The sequence below is a fragment of the Palaemon carinicauda genome, chromosome 25 (genome assembly GCF_036898095.1).
Source record: "Palaemon carinicauda isolate YSFRI2023 chromosome 25, ASM3689809v2, whole genome shotgun sequence".
NCBI classification, from domain to species: Eukaryota; Metazoa; Arthropoda; class Malacostraca; order Decapoda; family Palaemonidae; genus Palaemon; species Palaemon carinicauda.
Genome location: NC_090749.1, coordinates 2,740,110 through 2,761,321, shown reverse-complemented (window position 1 = coordinate 2,761,321; position 21,212 = coordinate 2,740,110). Strand labels below are relative to the sequence as shown.

The following is a 21,212-nucleotide window of genomic DNA, read 5'->3' as shown; positions in this document are numbered from 1 at the left end:
CTCAAGTGTTGTTGAACAGTTCAATAACAAATTCACAAATACTTTATACCTGATTTACGGAAGAAGCGTTGGCCTCTAGAAGGCAATTTATCCCATCGCCATGGGACCCTGGACCTCCCTGAGAAAAATCATACATGGTAAACAAATATATCGGGGCATAAGGATGATCATATGTGAGTATAAAAAGTATTTTTTAGAAGTCCTACCTTTAATGTAAGGCAAGAATTCTAGCCTAGCTAATACAAAGTATTTACAATCTGCGTTTTAAAGACTAAAAATTAATAAGATACATTTGAGTGTTGAATCTGTAAATTGATATGAACACTTCCACTAAAGTCTGTAAAATTATGAACGTAACTTGACAAAAACTTTTGTATCAAAACCAGATTTGATATAAGTTACTCAAGTGTCGTGATGTTACAACTTCCAAAGAATGTTTGGTTTTCTAATGACACTTTACATCTAATACAGTACACTACAGTAATACACTGCCCTACATCATTATCTAGGTCAAAGAGACCAAACATATGGCGATTTTCGACCTAGGTCAAATTTTATCATCATAAAATGGTTTATACGTTCGCTATACATCTACTGAACATGAAACACACATTTAAGCTACTATCATTTTATTCCCAGTGAAATGCAATGCAGCACTTTATCATTATTTTACAATGTAGAAAACGACGTGACATCGCAAAAAACGACGTGACATCGCAAAAAACGACGATACGTACATTTTATTTTTGATCCTAATACCCTAGGAACTGATGAACTGTACGTCATACCGACGTAACGCAGGGTATTACTGTCCTCAAGCTTACGACATGTGAAATAATAAGTCTATGGAGATGAACACTTTTAATTATGGACTGAAATTCAAAGTATTTTACATGAAAAGAGAAATAAAACTGAACTTGTGGGCCTACAGTCATGAAACAAAAGCAATCTATAAATGCATCAGTATAAGAAGATGGAATTCTTGAATAAAACTGAACTTGTGGGCCTGCAGTCTTGAAACAAAAGCAATCTATAAATGCATCAGTATAAGAAGATGGAATTCTTGAATAAAACTGAACTTGTGGGCCTACAGTCTTGAAACAAAAGCAATCTATAAATGCATCAGTATAAGAAGATGGAATTCTTGAATAAAACTGAACTTGTGGGCCTACTGTCTTGAAACAAAAGCAATCTATAAATGCATCAGTATAAGAAGATGGAATTCTTGAAAATAATTAGTGAAACTATTTGCCAGAAGTATATTACAAGAAAAGAAAAAACACAATGTAAGCAGAGCTTAGATTAGAAAAAGCAGCATCATCATCATCATCATCAGCGTATCACTACAGCGAAACTGTTCACATTTCTACTTCTATCAGTTAGTCATGCTTTCTCCGTAGCCTTATTTATTGTCAATATTATTGTAATCAAAGCGAATTGCAAATTTTTTATTTAAAAAAAAACTTTTTTTTAACTGTTATTTTTCTTACCTTTGTATCTAAGTGGTGGTTCTGAATGGCTGGTGGTAAGGAAGTAAGCATAGGTTTGTAATCATTAAGTTCAGTACAGTCTCGACTTGATGGTTTGAGTCCGTTGGCATAAATCATTCGACAAGTACCGTTCCCCTGAAAGGTTTGTTTCTGGAGTAAGAACCATAATTTGCCAGCGGTGCGTAAGAGAAAAATATGCCACTGATTCAGGTAAATATTCTTATTGGGCCAGTGAAAATAAACACACACTTAGGGCTCGGCCAGTCCAAGCGCGGCTAGCGGGGAGGTTAGCGGCAAGAGGTTCCAGCTGATAATTGAAACCTTAGGTATCTTATGTAGGTGGCCAGATGGGAGTCGCGAGGCTTCCCGCGACTCCTATCTGGCCACCTACATAAGATACTTAAGGTTTCAATTATCAGCTGGAACCTCTTGCCGCTAACCTCCCCGCTAGCCGCGCTTGGTCTGGCCGGGCCCTTAGGAAGGCTATTCTATATTTCCATTATAATCTCAAGCAAAGAATTTCTTTTCCCTTTTAGATTTACTCTGAGTGAGACACTCAAGTCATGAATCAGGCTGTACAAAAGGTGAAAAACCCATAACATTTGCAGTTCCAACAGCAAGTGAAAATGCCCTAATTTTATCACAAACTTGGCAATATTAAATCTCTACATCAGTGCAAATCACAGCAGATTTAATCGCAATACAACATTTTCAAACAAACGTCTCCTTTTTTAAACAAATTAATTTTTCATTCCACTAAAAACTTTGGTACTCAGCCAGGCTACACTTCTTGAAGAGGAAGGAAGGTAGGTGAACTTGCATCATATACCTCAAAGATAATTATCTTGGCAAATATATTATAGATATAAAATGAACGTACAAGACTTGAATTGACCCTCATCCCCTTTTGTACTCACAATACTTTTCCTTTATAACTGTGGACAGAGCAGTCAGGCAATGTGAACTTCAGTCTTCTGAATTCGTGATTTTTTCCATTTTGGGTTTCACTACGTACAGTATTCGCTTTAGCAAGACTATAAAAATCTTTATTCCCCTTTCATTTATAGACAATTTAGGATCTACTATGCATAGGATTTTCTTATTAAGGTCCTTCTTCACCGCCAATATTTACCCAGTAATGTTATAGTACCTCGCCATTCACTCGAGAGGCAGTTAAAGTATGGAACACATATAGTACTTTTGATTATTCTTCCCTTCTACTGTCATAATTTCTTCCCTACCATGCGTTTTTGTGTTTTTTTAGCAGTTCTGGTTAATTCCCTTTGCATATGACCCCAATCTCTAGCCAGAAATTTAATCAACAGGCAAGGGCATCCGCTGTAACTCAATGTCTATACCTTGAGAAGTTGATTTCAGATTTCTACGATCAATCGTCTGATTAAAAAACCTTTGTCTGAGTTTATATTAGTATGATTTGGCCATAAAAATTATCTCTCCTACCACTTGCCAAATATAAATTTCCACTGATAATTTTTATTCAAATAAACCTAACATTACAATAGGAAATTTGCATTATCATATTTTAGTAGATGACAGACAGACACTGTCTGCTATCAGACGAGCCTGTGTGTGACAAAGAAGTTTATAAGTAGCCCTGTTGAAAGAGATGTGAGATTTAACAGGCTAGGAGTGGGAGTGGATGAAAATTAGCAGTGTGAACGGGTGATTGAGAGAGGTAAGGTGTACTTTGTGTTGTGCGCAAACTATTGATTTATTCCAATAATATGTATTATAGTCATGAAAGTGCTTTTAACATTCTGCGATTGCAATACCCAATTGTTTTACAATCTCTACATTTTAAAGACAAAACATCCTTTAGCTTGTGGGGCCAACAGGCGCATTCTTTACTGCTCTTTGGAAAAAAAAATGTACCTTGAGTCCACCTCGTCATTTATTACTTAAGAGATATATGTGCATTTATAGTGACCGTGCTGTGATAATTTATAATCCATTGTGCTGCCTTCATAACATTGCATTCTCGAAAAAAGAATAACTATTTTACACTTCACGAGTGATCCATAACTTTCAAATACTACTACTCTTGTGCAATATCCAATGTCTTGAGTTCTGGAAAAGCACACCCTACGACTTGATGTTATAAGATGTTTTATCCTTATCTAAGATTTATCAGAAAGAGACACAAATTGTATCCTGAATTTGATAAAAAATTATGAAATCTCTAGTTACCCGGTAACATGATACCAGATGAAGTCGATCAGAGACGTGACATCATTCGGATTACTTTAATGGGATGGGATCTGAGAGTCACCCTTTTAAAGATTCCCCAGAGTTATTGCAAAGAAATTGATATGTGAGAAGTGTAAGGAATATCTCAGAAGTTTGACAGGTTGTTAGGATCAAAATTCATAAGTTTGAGAGAAATGGTGGTGAGGGTTGGCAGCTGCATCTGCCAGGAAATCTCTATCCTCGTATTACCACACTCGTGTATTCTACATTACCTGTATCGTTTTTCAGCGATACGACGCGTGACCAGAGTTGCCATTTCAGCGCATTTCTCGAAAGTCCAGAGCATTTTTTTCTAATTTAGTGCGGCCGCACTATTTGAAGTTTCTTAGACAAATCTAGTGCAAATTATAGCGCTTTTTCAAATGATAACATATATATGATAAACTGCATTTCACAGTCTTTTAACTTGGTGTATTGAGAAAAATATTCGCTTCATCAAGACTCGACTACTAGTGTCAGGGCAAAACACCGTGATGTAGCCGGGTGCGCTACCTACCTTTCCGTAACGAGAGAGAGAGAGAGTACTGGTGGTGTTTCATATATTCATATATCAAACAAAGCCACAGTCAAAGCTTTGGGTGTTGTTTTTTTTTGTTTTTTTTTTGAGCTGCTGTTGGAATTCTGCAAGAAAGTGCAATCTGATGCAAAAAAGCCAGTGCGCTGTAACTTAACGAGACTTACCTGGAAGGCTGACGTGGCTGCGCTCTGTCTGAGACGGATGACTCGCAGGCAGAGAAACACCACCACTAGGAAAGTGATGGCGGCCAGTGACGTCACGACACTTATCACCACCACTGGAAAAGATAAAGACGTAATATTTCATCTAGCAACTTTTCAAAGGATCATCGCTATTTTAATGTAGTTACTGTTCTTAAAAATATCTTTGTTGTTCATTACTTTTCTTGAATTTTATTTACTTGTTTTCTTTCCTCACATTGGGCTATTTTTTTCCTGTTGGAGCTCTTAGGCTTATAACATCCTGCTTTTCCACCTAGGGTTGTAGCTTAATTAGTAATAATAATAATAATAACCAACAGTGATTTTTAACAAAATTCATTAAAATCTAAGGATAGGTTGCAGTGTATCAATTATCCTAATCTCTATTTCCAAAAGCATTAGATAGTTTTCACCGAGCCTCTTCAGCAACGCCAAATACGAACAGCTAACCCGCGAAATATTCACAACAGGCATTGATTCATGCAATAGACGGGGAATGCAATTCATGATTAGAATGAATTCAAAATCTTACAAATTGAAAGAACTTTACCATACATTCAGAATGTTTAAATTCTCATACATTACCTTATAAAAATGAAATTTTAATAATTACTGATTACATTATTCAAATACTCTCTCGAGGTTCGTAAAGTTTAATTTACGTAAACCGGTGCGAGATTTATATTCTGTAAAAAATGCTACAGCCTTTCTGTAGAAACTGTCAAAGCCTTACATTCTGTAGAAACTGTATGAGCCTTACATTCTGTAGAAACTATCAAAGCCTTACATTCTGTAGAAACTGTCTGAGCCTTACATTCTGTAGAAACTGTCTGAGCCTTACATTCTGTAGAAACTATCAAAGCCTTACATTCGGTAGAAACTGTCTGAGCCTTGCATTCTGTAGAAAATGTCAAAGCCTTACATTCTGTAGAAGCTGTCAGAACCTTACATCTTGTAGAAAGTCAAAGCCCTACTTAGTGTAGAAACTGTCTGAGCCTTACATTCTGTAGAGACTATCAAAGCCTTACATTCTGTAGAAACTGTCTGAGCCTTGCATTCTATAGAAAATGTCAAAGCCTTACATTGTGTAGAAACTGTCTGAGCCTTACATTCTGTAGAAACTGTCTGAGCCTTACATTCTGTAGAAACTGTCAAAGCCTTACATTCTGTAGAAACTGTCTGAGCTTTGCATTCTGTAGAAGCTGTCAGAACCTTACATCTTGTACAAAGTCAAAGCCCTACATAGTGTAGAAACTGTCTGAGCCTTACATTCTGTAGAGACTATCAAAGCCTTACATTGTGTAGATATGTGCGGTTCTCCCACAAGCGTTGCGTTGATGTAGACAAAGATAGTGGTCAATGTTCCGCGGCCGCCGCCCGTAACGCCCGATATTTGTATGGTGTAGTTGGTATTGGATACAAGGTCTTGGATCTGGAAAATCAATAAGTAATCACATTTATGTACCTCTCACAATCAGAAAATACTAACAATGTCCTAGAAATGCACAGTTTGAACTTCAGAAGTTCAAACTTGCAACAAATGTTTTCTATGTTGAACATTCTGACGTGAGTCTCTCTTCATAGTTTATACATTATATATCTATTTTAACGTTGTTACTGATATTAAGATGTTTTATATTCTTTATTCAATACTTTTTATATACTTTTCCATATACTCCTTCATAACTGGGCTATTTTTCCTGTTGGATCCCTTTGGCTTATAGCATCTTGCTATCCAACTAGGGTTGTCGCTTAGCTAATACTACTACTACTAATGATAATAATAATAATAATAATAATAATAATAATAATAAAAATAAGAAGAAGAATCTCTGTAATTTCTGCATAATAATGTACTTTGCAGTAAAACTAATATTGTTTTTATAAATTCTTCAAAATGGAAATCTTATCTCTTTACTATACTCTCTTATAAGAATCTAATGTCCCTGTAGGTTATATATGTAACTTCTAAAGTCCTGTAATAGCTTCCCCTGTTCTCTGGTGAACGATAACACTCTAAATATCCTTTAAAAATATTACGGACTACTGTAGTAGCCTAGGTGTCTTCACTAAGAAACTACTTCACAAAGGGCTGTCCCAATTATCTTGAACGAAAGGAGAGCGGACGAAGGCAAACCTGTGTGCTAGTGAGATGACTCTCCACAGTGTGGTTCTTCCATTCCAAGAGGTCACGGGAATAGGTCACCAAGTAGTACAGGAGATGTCCATTGATGTGTTCCGGACGACTCCACACTAGGTCCACGTCTTTCGGGGTGGCGGCCTTCCAACTCACGTTCAACGGGGCCGAAGGAACTGTGAAAAATAAGTTAAATGATGGCATGACAGTCTTACCATGAACTTTCATGCATTTGTACTGTTTTCAAACTTAGATGAATCACATAGGTCGAGTGAAGGGTAAATATCAAGTTTCGCTGATATTTGCAAAAATGGTTAGTGTTAGGGACCCTTTTGTACTCAGAATTTTAACCATGAAATTTCGCACATTTGTACTGTTTTCAAACTTAGATGAATCACATAGGTAAATATCAAGTCTTACTGATATTTGCAAAATTGTACCCTTTGTACTCTGAATTCGATATATCGTGTACATATACAGCTTTTCATTGCTGCGTGGACAACAGGAATTTAATCTATCAGATTCTCACGTGAATCAAAAGGTCATTCAATTTCCAGTCCTTACATTTAACAGGGTACTTTTGGCACACTTCAGCTAAGGGTGAACAAAGCAGACAGCTTCTTGCTCGTGGCTAAATGGTATTGTCACTGTGATACAAGTTTCCTGGACCGGGGTTCTATCCACGGCCGGTCAGAAGCTATTGTCTTTGAGTGGCTCCGCCTTGGGGCTCTGATCCCGAGGTCGATAAGAGAATCCAGACATTTGCATTCACTAGTATTTCATTTACTTAATTCTCAATACAGCATAGTGGGAAGGAAAATCATAAAAAAAGAAAGTGATAACAAATGTGCATAAGAAAATCAGCAGAAAATGGAAATACATACATTCATATACCAAGGCACTTCCCCCAATTTTGGGGGGTAGCCGACATCAACAAAGAAACAAAACAAAAAAGGGGACCTCTACTCTCTACGATCCTCCCAGCCTAACAAGGGACTCAACTGAGTTCAGCTGGTACTGCTAGGGTGTCACAGCCCACCCTCCCACATTATCCACCACAGATGAAGCTTCATAATGCTGAATCCCCTACTGCTGCTACCTCCGTGGTCATCTAAGGCATCGGAGGCAGCAGCAGGGCCTACTGGAACTGCGTCACAATCGCTCGCCATTCATTCCTATTTCTAGCACGCTCTCTTGTAACGCAATAGAAAAAACCTAAGGCAAAGTAATGAAAAGTGAAAATGAAGATAATAGAGAAGATGCAACACGCCTATGGAAAGAGACGCTCACCTCCTTCCGTTGTCGTTACAAGAACTGGTTCTGACGGGGTACTTGAAACTGCCAGAGTTGAGGCTGAAACGGATATTTCGTACTGATTGAGAGGCTTCAAATTGTTCAGGATAACCTTCCGCCCCGTTACCCTCCAATACCGCACCTCCGGTTCATCCGCTGCTACTTCTTCTTCGTCTTCTTCTTCTTCGACTTCTTCTTCTGGACCAGATACAGCAGGCTGAGATTCCTGAAAAGATTTGGGAGTTGAATTCCATGGAAAAAGAAATCAAGAAAAGAATTATGGAAAGGATACAAAGGAAACTATTGAAGCCAGGAAAGGGATGAAAAAATTGGGATTCATAGGAGGAAATGGCCCACAGTCTTACTTACATCAGAGAAATGGATCTAGTTAAGGCAATGGTTGTAATGAAGGCAAGGTTAAATATGCTCCTTAAGCTAAAAACAAATTCTAATGGAAGATACACAGATGATGTGTGTGACCTATGTAAAGAAGATAATACAAAACATTTATTACCATACCCAAAATTATGATATTTAATGAAACAGGATAGGTATGTTCCAAAATCCTAGCAGCAGGAATCTGGTTGTATACATAAGTAGGGTAATGCACATGAAAGAAGAATTTGAAAAGTCCAAACTGATGACCATAATAGGTTAAAGTGAAACCTGATGATAGGGAGGTGTTATCCTAACTGATTTCAAAGTAGAATGGGATAAAAGTAGATTAAGAATTTCATTAATAATGTTGTTTATGATACAATTAAAAAGACTTTATTGCAGTTACAATTATAAGCTTAGAAACTTTGCACCTATCTATAGGGTGATAGAGTGCCCATAAACTTATTTTGCAGAGAGAGCAGTTAGGAACCAGGAACCAGAAACCAAGACCTGATATTGAATAGTCTCTTTACAACACCACTTTTTCTAGGATATGTGATGTGCACTTTTGAGGGTAGTTAATGTTAAGTACAGTGGTAATTTAGTCCTTACTTATATTTCATCTTATTTTATATATTACAAACAAATTGTTCAGCCTATACCATGGAAGTCTAGTGGAAGAAGGAGTAAAAGGGGTGGTTCAAGAGATTGAGAAAGTGGAGAAGACCAGAAAGAAGGAAGTGAAACACCAACTGATTATATTAAAAGAAGGAAGATTTCACAACTGGGAAAAGCAACAGCCCTAGGTACAGTTAAGTCACGGGTTTGAGTATTAGTGACAGGCCAGCGTACAGAATACTGTACTGAGAATGAAAAAAAAAGAAAGACAGATGTAATTAATTCAATTGAATAATAATATTGATCAAGAGAATAATTATTCTTTACACTCCCACAAGACACAGCAATTGAAAAATTACCCAATGAACACAGCCAAATTATGAACCTGAAAAAGGGACAGACCTAATGATTGTGATCCCTGAAATATTCTAGTAAATGGACAGACTTATCAAATACGGATATACCATAACCTAAAGCAGAACAGATTAAGAGATTGATAAGGTGACAAGTCTAAGTTAACATTCCCACATTTTGGAGAAAAGGGAACATCTACTGATGATATAGCAACATTCTGAGTTAGCAGGAGGAGTGGCAGATCTTGTTAATGCGAGGCTTGATAAGGTAAAGCTGTTAATGAGTAATAATCTATCATTCTTCACCTTCAAGGGTTGGGGATTTCCACCGTATGAATCTTTGTGACCGTCTGAGTTCTTTTCCTTGAAGAGCTTCTGCTGACCCAAATGGACAACCTTCACGGTGAAGAACTCCGGGGCAACACTCCTCCCCTTCGGCCGCCACGTCACCTGGATACTCGTCGTGCTTAACGTTTTCACCTGTGGGGAAAGCGTAAGTATAAATAGGGCATATGGGTGAATTAGGTCTTGAAGATGAGTTGATCAGGTAATATGAAAATGGAACTGGAAGTAAATGAGAGCAAATAATGGATTAAACTTGATGGTAAATTAATTTACCCCCAAAGGACGTACTGGTACGTTTCACAGAAGCCATCCCTTTACCCCCATGGACGTACCGGAACGTCCTTGCAAAAAAATGCTATAAAAATTAGTTTTTCATATTTTTTGATAATTTTTTGAGAAACTTCAGGCATTTTCCAAGAGAATGAGACCAACCTGACCTCTCTATGACAAAAATTAAGGCTGTTAGAGCAATTTAAAAAAGATATACTGCAAAATGTGCTGGGAAAAAAATAACCCCTTGGGGGTTAAGGGTTGGAAATTTCCAAATACCCCGGGGGTAAAAGGGTTAAAAGACAGATTTTAAAACACAGGTAGAAGAGTAATATCACGTGGATGTGATGTATCTCTAACCTTGACTTTCTTCACGCCAATCTTTGCATTGCTGTCTGTTGGTGGTCTGTGCGGTGGCATAGGGGCTAAGGTGCAGATTGTCTGTGTCACAGACGTCTTGCCTGTCTCCCGTCCCCTTTTGTACATTGGCACGACAAACACAGAATAGCAGGTTCCCGTTTCTGCAAAGAGGGATGAAGGGTCAACACTACTGTACTGTGATCAAGTTATTTAAAGGGTTAGAAAATCACAAAATGCTTAAAAGGAAAGTGATGATGCTTCTTCTGGCAAGTGAGGTATAAAGGTAAAAATGATAAGAAACTGTCGAGCATACAAACTTGGAAACATGGTGTGATGGCATCAAACTTCCCATACTGAAGGCTTAAAGAATTGCGTAATCATATTTATACAACTGTTACCTATAAATGCAAAAAAAAAAAAAAAAAAAAAAAAAAAACGTTTTTTTGATTATGAAATTTTAGTTTTTTTCTGCAAATGTGCTTAAAGACACTCAGAAAAGAAAAAAAAATATTCATTACAGTCCTAAAACTCACCCTAGACCTAGGTACTCCAGCTATCACTAGGCAAACTCTTGGTATATCAGTATAATTCAAATTGTTTTCAAACAGCTCTTATTGCTCAATTATAATATGACAATGTACCTATTCCCAACAACATGTAGATAAAAAACGTAGCAAATATTACAGTACAGAACACGTATGAAACTATCAACTATACTGTGCCCTCATTGGCATGCAGGACCCAGATGCACACCAACATTTGTCCTCCAGAGATTAAAAGAAACATCCTGTACAAATTGTCCTCCAAGGGAATTACAATTACATTCCATAATAAATGAAGGTGAAATACAAATTAGTAATATGAAAATATAAAGAAAAAAATAAAATAAACACGTTTATCACTCAAAACTGTTTGACTCTGCTCAGCGAAAGCCGGAGAAATTCTGGTAGAGATGACTCTGAAAGAGTTAAAAGACATGAACTTTGAGGTGGGCTGTTTGTACAATATGATGGAATTCTGGAAGAGATGACTCTGAAAGCTGGGCTGTTTGTACAATATGATGGAATTCTGGAAGAGATGACTCTGAAAGGTGGGCTGTTTGTACAATATGATGGATCCTCAGTGTGCATATTATTGAAGACTTATTCTTCTTCTGTATGAGAGAAAAAAGCCAGTCAATTAAAGTACTATTGTTACGAGACAAACTACAACGCTGGTTGGTTAGGAAGAACTACTACAGGTCTTAAGAAAGAGCCCTAGTAGGGAAAAACGAAAATATATCACATGCATAGAAATAACAAAAATAACAATATGAACGCCGTATCTTGATATAAAGGCAGTAGTATTAGTTAAGAAAATGAAGATACAGGATGAACATAAAGAAATGATGAGGAAAAGATGACCTTTTGATAAGAAAAATATAACAGGAAGATGAACAAATGGCCGGAAACTGCTTGAACGAACCCTTTAAGCACAAGAACTTTAACCCAAGCCAGAGGAATGTCATGGTACAAATTATGGCACTATCTAAGACTAGAGAACATTAGTTTGATCTTGGAGAGTCGTTCTTTCTCTACAGGAGGTGCTTACCAAGCTAAAGCCTCGTTTTTACTTCCACCATTCAGGCAAATATTCGCTGGACAATTACAGAGGCTACTCAAGTGAAAGTATGAAGTGTAATATGCATAGTGTTCTCAAATGTTTGAGGAAAGAGGAGAAGGTATAAGGAATAAGTCAGAGGATGCAGTGTATGCGTAGGCAAAGAAACGAGCAGTACGTGGGGAAGGATCCAAAATCAAATCGTCTGGCCAGTGTAGACTTAATGCTTCGCAGAATTTCTTAGTATATGACCTACAAGTAGCTTCATTTATTATGTTAAACAAATAAATTATAAATAAATATACCAAAGTAGCCTTTATGTCTATTTTCAAATTAGAAGGTTGTTACCTACAACTCATAAAACAATGACACAACCATTCAATTCTGCAGAATACAGTGGAACCTCAGTGGTTTGAACAAAATCAGTACACTGACACATTTTCAAGAACAATCAATACATGGACTAAGTTTTCAAGAATCAATCTGTGCAAAGACAAAGTTTTCAAGAATCAATCTGCGCAAGTACAAAGTTTTCAAAAATCAATCTGTGCAAGGCCAAAGATTTCAAGAATCAATCTGCAAAAGGACAAAGTTTTCAGGAATCAATCTGTGCAAGGCCAAAGATTTCAAGAATCAATCTGTACAAGGACAAAGTTTTCAAGAATCAATCTGTGTAAGGACAAAGTTTTCAAGAATCAATCTGCAAAAGGACTAAATTTTCAAGAATCAATCTGTGCAAGGACAAAGTTTTCGAGAATCAATCTGTGCAAGGACAAAGTTTTCCAGAAACCTCCAGTACACAGACTACATTTTCAAGAAACAATCGGTACACGAAAAGTTTTCAATAAGCGTTCATCACAGTCATTGAATCCATTTTTGTAGGCTCAAGCAACAATTGCAAATTACTGATAATTCCATAGAATAAATCCAGAAATGTTAAAAACTTCACAAATATCTGAAATAAATCTTATAATTTACAAATCAGCTCGAACAAAGTGAAGCAAAGTGAACAATTTCAACCTATTATTCCAAAGAAGAAAATAGAAGTGGCAACAGTCAATACACCAACATTACTGCGCTCAGGAATAAAAGGAAATATTTTGACTTACCCAGATCATCTAATACGATGGACGACGCAGAAGCGTGGAGATTCCTGTGAGACCCAGACCCCTGGGAGTTGTTGTAAGAGACACTGTAGGAAAACACTTGTGCTCTCAGGTTTTCAGCAAGTTCCCAGTCCGCCTAGGGAGGAAGTAAGACACCACAGATAAAGTCTTCAACCATAACCCTTTTACTTTTGGAGATAAGTTCTTCAATTCTCTCAATATATTACACTCTAACCACTAGAGGGAGACCTGCATAGTGTACCTCATACTGAAAAGTCAATGCTGGAAGATTTCCATTGTGTTTCTTTATTTCAAGTCTCTAATAGACCTGTCAAATTTTGTAGAAGATTTAGAACATGGTTTTTAACTGTTAAAATGCAATAAAGTTCTGACATTTGTGGAAGCCTTGAATGCAGTAACTATTCTTAATCCTGTCAACTGACGTCATATACAAAAAGAAAACAACATTAGTATCAGCAATGTTCTGTCTTCAAAAACTTCCTCCTACGTTTCACAAAGTTCATCTTTCAGACCAAATTCCAGCGCGCCTACCTTTTAACTGACTAGATATCCAATAGATATTACACCTACCAAACACTTTAAATTCTTCACTAAAGGAATATTTTTCCTTTATACAAAAGTAAATGTTAATTTGGTTGCCAACAACACAGTTCCCAGTTAAATGAGGTCAAGGTATTTTCCTGAAATATACACCCAGACGAAAAGATTATTTGAACTTATATACAAAACACATTTACGCAAAATAAGTTAACCAACTTACCACAATCTGCGTGGGATTGTCGCTACTGACGGACAGATGGAGAGTGGGCCGTTTGTCTAAATTTCCCTTCTTGGGCATCTTCACCTTTTGCCACGTTAGATGCTGTACGTCTGGATAGCCGGCATCCGTCCTGGCCAGCACCCTCGCTTCGTACCACTTGTTGGGATGCAGATCTTTCAGGGGGGAAAGAAGACGAATAAGCTGAGCTTCAGTTGTACCAGTTAAAGTAACAGAAATAATATCTTCAACTACTGACTCCTTTGTGTTTAGCACAAGGAGGGAATCTGTCCATCTAAGGAAATAGTTCTTTATTAAACAACCCACAATGGAAGATTGAATCTGTCACATAGAAATGGTAGCATTTTATCGTTCTAAGATCCAAAAAAGTGGACTGGATGGAAGTACCTAGTTACAGAAGAACATTACTCAGATGATAAAGTAAATGCGTCTGGTGATGACATGTCGCCCCACCTTCGAAATTATATTGCAAGTCTAAGGTCTACGCCTATCTAATTAGTAAATTACATAGAGAGCTGGTATTGGAGATAGGATTGGGTCAGTTATTCTGATGAAAAAAACTCCCTGAAAAAGATATGTTAATTCATTTCATGTTTGAGTGTAAGCCAAGCCCTGTACCAAGAGGTGACCTCAGGATAGGAAAACAACAACAATAATCCTGCTGTTTCTGTTAAATAATGAATGAACTTCTGACTAGGCCACTTCCAAGACATTAACTGCTTTGAAAATTTACACAGGCAGCTCTTTAGTTTTGCACATTAATGTTGTTGTCATACCTTCCTAATACCTCTTTCCCACTTCCGTCCAACCATTTCTAGGTTTTCTTCTACCTCATTGTCCCAACCTATCATCATTGCTTCTTTCCTCATGACTTAAAACTCTGATGTATCTTTCCCCCTGGGTTAACTTCCTTTTCACAACTCTGCATACCTTCATATCTCTCACATATACTCAACGAACAGTCTACTAACAACTTAGCTTATAATGAATGCTAAATTAAGTGATGATAAAGATTGATTGTAAGAATGAAGATATGGAGAGAAACTCTCTTTTCGTTGGGTAAAATTGTGACACTCGTTAGTCAGTGACCTTCGGCTTGTAGTATCATTTCTCTCTGCCTACTTCAAACTCTCTTATTAGTTCAGTTGAAAATGCAAAACAGTATGCATATGCTGATGAGGTAGCAATAGTTCAAACCGATAAACAGATAAACGGGGGCCATTAAAAAGGCAACACTATGACAGGACAGACATGGGCTATTGAAAAGGCTAGTCTGTTATGTGACAGATAAGAGCTTTTGAAAAGGCAGCACTATGACAGGAGAGTTATCGAAAAAGAAATCTTAAAGCTAGACAAACAGGAGCCATTGAAAAGGCAGCGCTATGGTAAGACAAACAGGAGGTATCGACAAGGCAAAGTTATGACTAGAGAACTAGAAGGTATTTAAAAGACAACTCTATGGCTAGATAAATAAGCAGTTTTTAACAGGCAAAACTACGGGCAGACAAACAGGTGGTATTTAAAAGGTAACACTATGGTCAGACAAACAGGTTGTATTTAAAAGGTAACACTAAGACCAGACAAACAGGTATTGAAAAAAAAAACACTATGGCCAGATACACAGACAGTATTTAAAAGGTAACACTAAGACCAGACAAACAGGTATTTAAAAACAACACTATGGCCATATAAACAGACAGTATTTAAAAGACAACACTATGGCCAGATAAACAGACAGTATTTAAAAGGCAACAACATGACCAGACAAACAGGTTGTATTTAAAAGGTAACACTATGACCAGACATACAGGTGATATTTAAAAGGTAACGCTATGCCTAGACAAAAAGGTAGTATTTAAAAGGTAACACTATGACCAGACATACAGGTTATATTTAAAAGGCAACACTATGGCCAGAGAAACAAGAGTTATTGAAAAGGCAACACTATTGCCAGGCAAACAGAAGCTATTGATAAGGCAACACTATGGCAAGACAAGCAGGATATATTTCCTGAAAAGGCAACACTATAGCTGAACAAAAAGAGGTTATTGAAAAGGTAACACTATGACCATACAAGCAGGAGATATTGAAAAGGAAACAGTATGACCATACAAGCAGGAGATATTGAAAAGGTAACACTATGACCATACAAGCAGGAGATATTGAAAAGGAAACAGTATGACCATACAAGCAGGAGATATTGAAAAGGTAACTCTATGACCATACAAGCAGGAGATATTGAAAAGGTAACTCTATGACCATACAAGCAGGAGATATTGAAAAGGTAACTCTATGACCATACAAGCAGGAGATATTGAAAAGGTAACACTATGACCATACAAGCAGGAGATATTGAAAAGGTAACTCTATGACCATACAAGCAGGAGATATTGAAAAGGTAACTCTATGGCAAGACAATAATCTTAGCAGAAAGAGATGGAATGTCAAGAGGCCAGTTCTTCAAACTTACAAAATATGACGCACACTTGCAAACGGAGTCTTTGAGCGTATAAGAAGTACAGCGAGAAGGTTATAATTTGACCTGACAGGATAAGTAGTTACCAAATAATACAAATTTGTGAAAATTATTACAAATATACTGTAGTTCTCCACTCACATGCTCATAAAAAGTAAATTGAAGTAATTATTACAGGGAGGTAGATAAACCCCGGGTGAGGGTGGTTTTGTAATGATGAAATTATTTTTGGGTCATCATCATTTTGGGCACACAGGTATGAAAAAAAAAACTGAACAAAGAATTGTTTGGAAGAGAAAGAATGGTAATTAGGAAGTAAAATAAAATGTGGATTCACGTGGGGGTTTTTCTCACAAATTTCATTCCTCTCATTTAATTCTGTAATGTTGATTGCCTCATCAACAAAAAGGAAAAGTGAAATGAATTGCTGTAGCATCATCAACAAGACCAATGAGATGAATCCCACTGGTAAAACGACCCTGGATAAAATAAAAGGCTTATTAACAGTGCATTGGACCCTAAAAATTGTGACAGCCAGGCACTTTTACTTCTGACTGGAACAGACATTGTCCGCTAACTGAATATTGAAGGGGTCTTTTTCCTATTCTTCCACCCAAATCTATGTCTTCTTCGATATAGTTAGACAGCGGACAGAAGTATTGATTGGAAAGAATAATAGAATGTTGAGATCTATTGGAAAAGGGAGTTTGAGCTCCTCTCAACCATGATAGTTTCTAATAGTGCCTGCAATCTCACTGTGGCCTGATTGGTAACGTCTCTGCCTGGTGTTTGCCAGTCGGGGGTTCGAGTCCCGCTCAGACTCGTTAGTGCCATTAATATTTGCAACCTTACCATCCTTGTGAGCTAAGGTTGGGGGCTTTGGGGGAGCCTATAGGTCTATCTGTTGAGTCATCAGCAGCCACTGCATGGCACTTTCTGGTCCTAGCTTGGGTGGAGAGGAGGCTTGGACGCTGATCATCCTAGCTTGGGCGGAGAGGAGGCTTGGGCGCTGATCATATAATACAGGGTCAGTCTCTCTAGGGCAATGTCCTGATTCCTAGGGCAATGTCATTGTCCCTTGCCTCTGCCATTCATGAGCGACCTTTAAACTTGTGTACTGAGGATGGTGGGTTTGGCAGAGCCTATAGATCTACCTGCTGAGGAGTAGCGCCAAATGCCATTACCAGGTTCTCGCTGTTTATAGCTTGGGTGGAGAGGATGCTTGGGAGCTGGTCATACGCAGCGATAGCTGATCTCTAGGACAGAGCATATACATGCACAGTTAATCTGGGACATGATGCTGTCCCTTGCCTTTGCCCTTGCTCAAGTATCTGTACCAAGCGCTTGTTTTGAAACAGTTACGGGTGAATTGGATTGCAAAGTGAAAAAGCATAAATTTGTATATAAGGATATAGAAAGCTCATGAGATGTATGTTAAGGATACATTATAGGAGATCAATGGTTTAGTTCACGAAAGGATGGGTCAACATATTTTGAGATGGCTCGGACATGTGGAGAAATTGGATGACGATACGCTGGCGAAAAGACTGATGTTGAGAAAGAAATATCGGAAAAGTAAGTCTCTCAGTTTTTTTTTTTTTTTTTTTTTTTTTTTTTTTTTTTTTTTTTTGCAAAAGGGTTTCGTCCATAATTGGGGACTTTCAACTTCTAATTCTGTTCCTTTTTTTTAAGTCAGTCCTGTTTTAAGAAATGACTTCATTGCGGTCATATATACATACACAAACACATACACACACACGCACACACACACACACACACACACATATATATATATATATATATATATATATATATATATATATATATATATATATATATATATATGTATACAGTATATATACATAAATATATATGTATATATATACATATATATATGTATATATATGTGTATATATATACATATATATATACAGTATATATACATAAATATATATATATATTTATACATATATATATGTATATATACATACATATATATATATATATATATATATATATATATATATATATATATATATATATACATATATATACATGTAAATTAAGTTCATTTATATATATGGATATCACTTTTTCTTCCATCTTTTGTTTTTACCTGTTATATACATACATATATATATATATATATATATATATATATATATATATATATATATATATATATATATATATATATAAACAAACATGTAAATAACAGGTAAAAACTAGAGATGGAGGAAAAAGTGATAACTTGCAAAAGATATTGATCGATTCAAAAATATAAAAAAGTGACCAAGATCTGCAGAAGTTGCATGCCCAAGTCAAGTTGAACCCTGTAATAAAAATTCAATGGTTGCAACAGCCAAAGTAATGCTACAATTGAAATGCAATGAGGCAAACCAATGACAAAATAAACAAACAGATGAGCCACTGCTTGCGTGCTAAGCAAGTTTATCCAAGCAGCAATATGAAAATAAAGTTTTTGTTTTTTTCCAGAATTGCAATTTTTGGAATGTTGAGGTACAAACGAAGCAACTCTTCTCAAGAACTGATCTTTGCTCCCACACAGTAGAACAAGAACATAAATAAACAAATTTTCTTTGGCTTGTGATTTTGCATGCAGGATTCCTACTACAAGCAAAACTAGAAGGAAAAAAACTAAGCAGTAACTGACTAAGCATTCTAAGACGAGCTATTCTACAGTGATGTCAATATCCAAGATGTACCACAAAACTGTGACTCAAGCACACTACAATATAAAGCCAGTGAGGTGGGGGAGAGGGGAGGGGTGGTAAGAGGGAGCACACAATAAGCCATACTAGGGAAGTGGGTGGGGGTCAGAGAAGTACTATGCAGGATTTTAAGGTCACTTTTACGACTATACCTTTTATGTCGTAAACATTGTCTTCGGGACTGACTTCAATGAAACGGTTGTCCGCAGCACCGCTCTTGCGCCACTGAACCGTCTGTTGGATCACCAGGCCCCTAGCTTGCTCCTGCATCAGGAGTTTCCACTGAACTCTCAGAACAGTAGGTGACAAGGGCCTGAGCTCTACTTCCGGTAACATAGTTGGCACTGAAAAATAAATGGAATAATTTTTTTCATAGTATATAATTGAGTGAGCTAGTGGGTTTCTTCATTCGCTCTTTTCTTTGAAAGCATTATTTTGTGTGATGTTCTAACTAAAAAATGACTGATTTGAAACAAGCTAAAGAGCCCCAACATTAAACTCTGAAATAGAAATGAAACAAACTACATTCATAGAAAAGTTTTTTTTTTTCTATTGGTGTTCAGATTTTTTAAACCCAAAAGAGGGTGCGTACACTTGTACCTCACCAACTAATCCTTTTATTCTTGTAGAAGATGGTGCTGCTGTAACAAACTGAATGATTTAGGCTAGTGAATGAGTAGATCTTAGACCAGGGTAACCATTCTAACTAAAGACATTGGGCTACAGCTAAAGTCTTGCGCTAAGATCGTGAAACACATCCAACATCTTAGTTGCAGCCTTTCGCTACTCTGATCAATGCCATTTTCACCAACGCATAGGGATCATAGTTATCTGAAGACTTTGATTAAGCCCGTCACTGAACTCAACGATTGGGAATAAAGAACAGGTAATCAACTTGAAGACTTTCAGCTCAAAGCTTTTGGTCAATACACGCAAGGGAAAATATGGGCGTTCCTTTATGAAGATTGCATTAACACTCGTTACAACTGAGGTCGAGATTTTGAAGACGACTAATTCAACCCTTGAAATTCATATACCATTTGCATATCTTCCATTCATGGCCAAAACAAAAGCACTGTGTTGCATTGTTATCTTAAAGATCCTAATCAAACATCTGGAGTCATAATAACACCCACATGTAATTTGGAATCTGCCAAAATCTTAAAGAGTAGAATTTGGATCTTTCCAGGATTATAGAAGAAAGAGTCTCTAAAGTCCAGACTTGGATCCTCCATACTAAAGAACTTGGAACATGGCTGGAAACTTAAACATATATGTGATTCTGACCGACTCCTTAACCTGAAAGTATGAATCGTAAGTTGGTGAACTTCAATTTGGAAAGCCATCTTGATGGAAACTAATCTTCTCTATTCTTAGTCCTTTTATCATGACTGATTATTGATAACCTGTTTACTTTGGAACTCGGGTTACAAACGATACCTTAGATGCCAACGCTTCAATGCAATATCATGACCTTAGGTACTCCACTGTTCATTCGCTGTAGCTTTCCCGACCCCCTATGACTAGGCATGGGATCTTGCAACCTGGCATCCTGTAATGGTACTCTGTTGTAAGTGGTATCCTGCGCATAGATTATAAACTAAGAGATTTATTATCTAAGAACATTGCATTAAAGCACGTATTTTATCCGAAGCTCGTGAGTCGGGAGTGAGACAAACGAACCCCTTAATTAAGGGTACGGAACATTACTGAACCTTAACTGCATGCCATATATCATGATATACCTTGGGACACTTTGGGTGGAGACCGATACTTGAACCCAAAGATTACAAACTTTCTTGAACAATTCAAATTGCAGCCAATGAATGCTGGCTACGGGAATATTTATTTTTCCAGGAAGAATCAGATGAGTGCTGTAGCCAATTCATCTATTCATCTTTTCATATTTAAGTGCATCTAAGATGCAAGTAAAGAGATGTCTGATTAGTTTGAAGATTTGTTTAATGAAGAAGATTAAGGAATGATTAAAGGTGCTGGTAAAGTGTAGAGAACTCTTGTGAATTGGACTGTTGAAGATGTAAGATGGGAAATTCATATTTTGAATGATAGAATGACTTTAGTCCATTTCTTTTAGCGAGACAGATTTGCACCAACTCGCAGCGGTGCCCTTTTAGCTCGGAAAAGTTTCCTGCTCGCTGATTGGTTGGACAAGATAATTCTAACCAATCAGCGATCAGGAAACTTTTCCGAGCTAAAAGGGCACCGCTGCGAGTCGGTGCAAATCTGCTTCGCTAAAAGAAATGGACTATA

General features: G+C 37.0%; 1 protein-coding gene across 1 annotated transcript in view; it reads right to left on the bottom strand.

The window, feature by feature from the left end:
- Positions 1-21,212, bottom strand: part of LOC137618638 (immunoglobulin superfamily DCC subclass member 4-like) — a 35,624-nt gene that overhangs the window by 8,094 nt on the left and 6,318 nt on the right. Inside the window, exons 2-12 of the mRNA XM_068348762.1 lie at positions 19,094-19,285; positions 13,716-13,888; positions 12,938-13,070; positions 10,230-10,390; positions 9,561-9,734; positions 7,903-8,131; positions 6,613-6,788; positions 5,772-5,907; positions 4,440-4,552; positions 1,491-1,625; positions 50-118 (exon numbers count right to left, since the gene is read on the bottom strand). Coding sequence (XP_068204863.1) covers positions 50-118; positions 1,491-1,625; positions 4,440-4,552; positions 5,772-5,907; positions 6,613-6,788; positions 7,903-8,131; positions 9,561-9,734; positions 10,230-10,390; positions 12,938-13,070; positions 13,716-13,888; positions 19,094-19,285 — 1,691 coding nt within the window. The remainder of the gene's footprint in view (positions 1-49; positions 119-1,490; positions 1,626-4,439; positions 4,553-5,771; positions 5,908-6,612; positions 6,789-7,902; positions 8,132-9,560; positions 9,735-10,229; positions 10,391-12,937; positions 13,071-13,715; positions 13,889-19,093; positions 19,286-21,212) is intronic.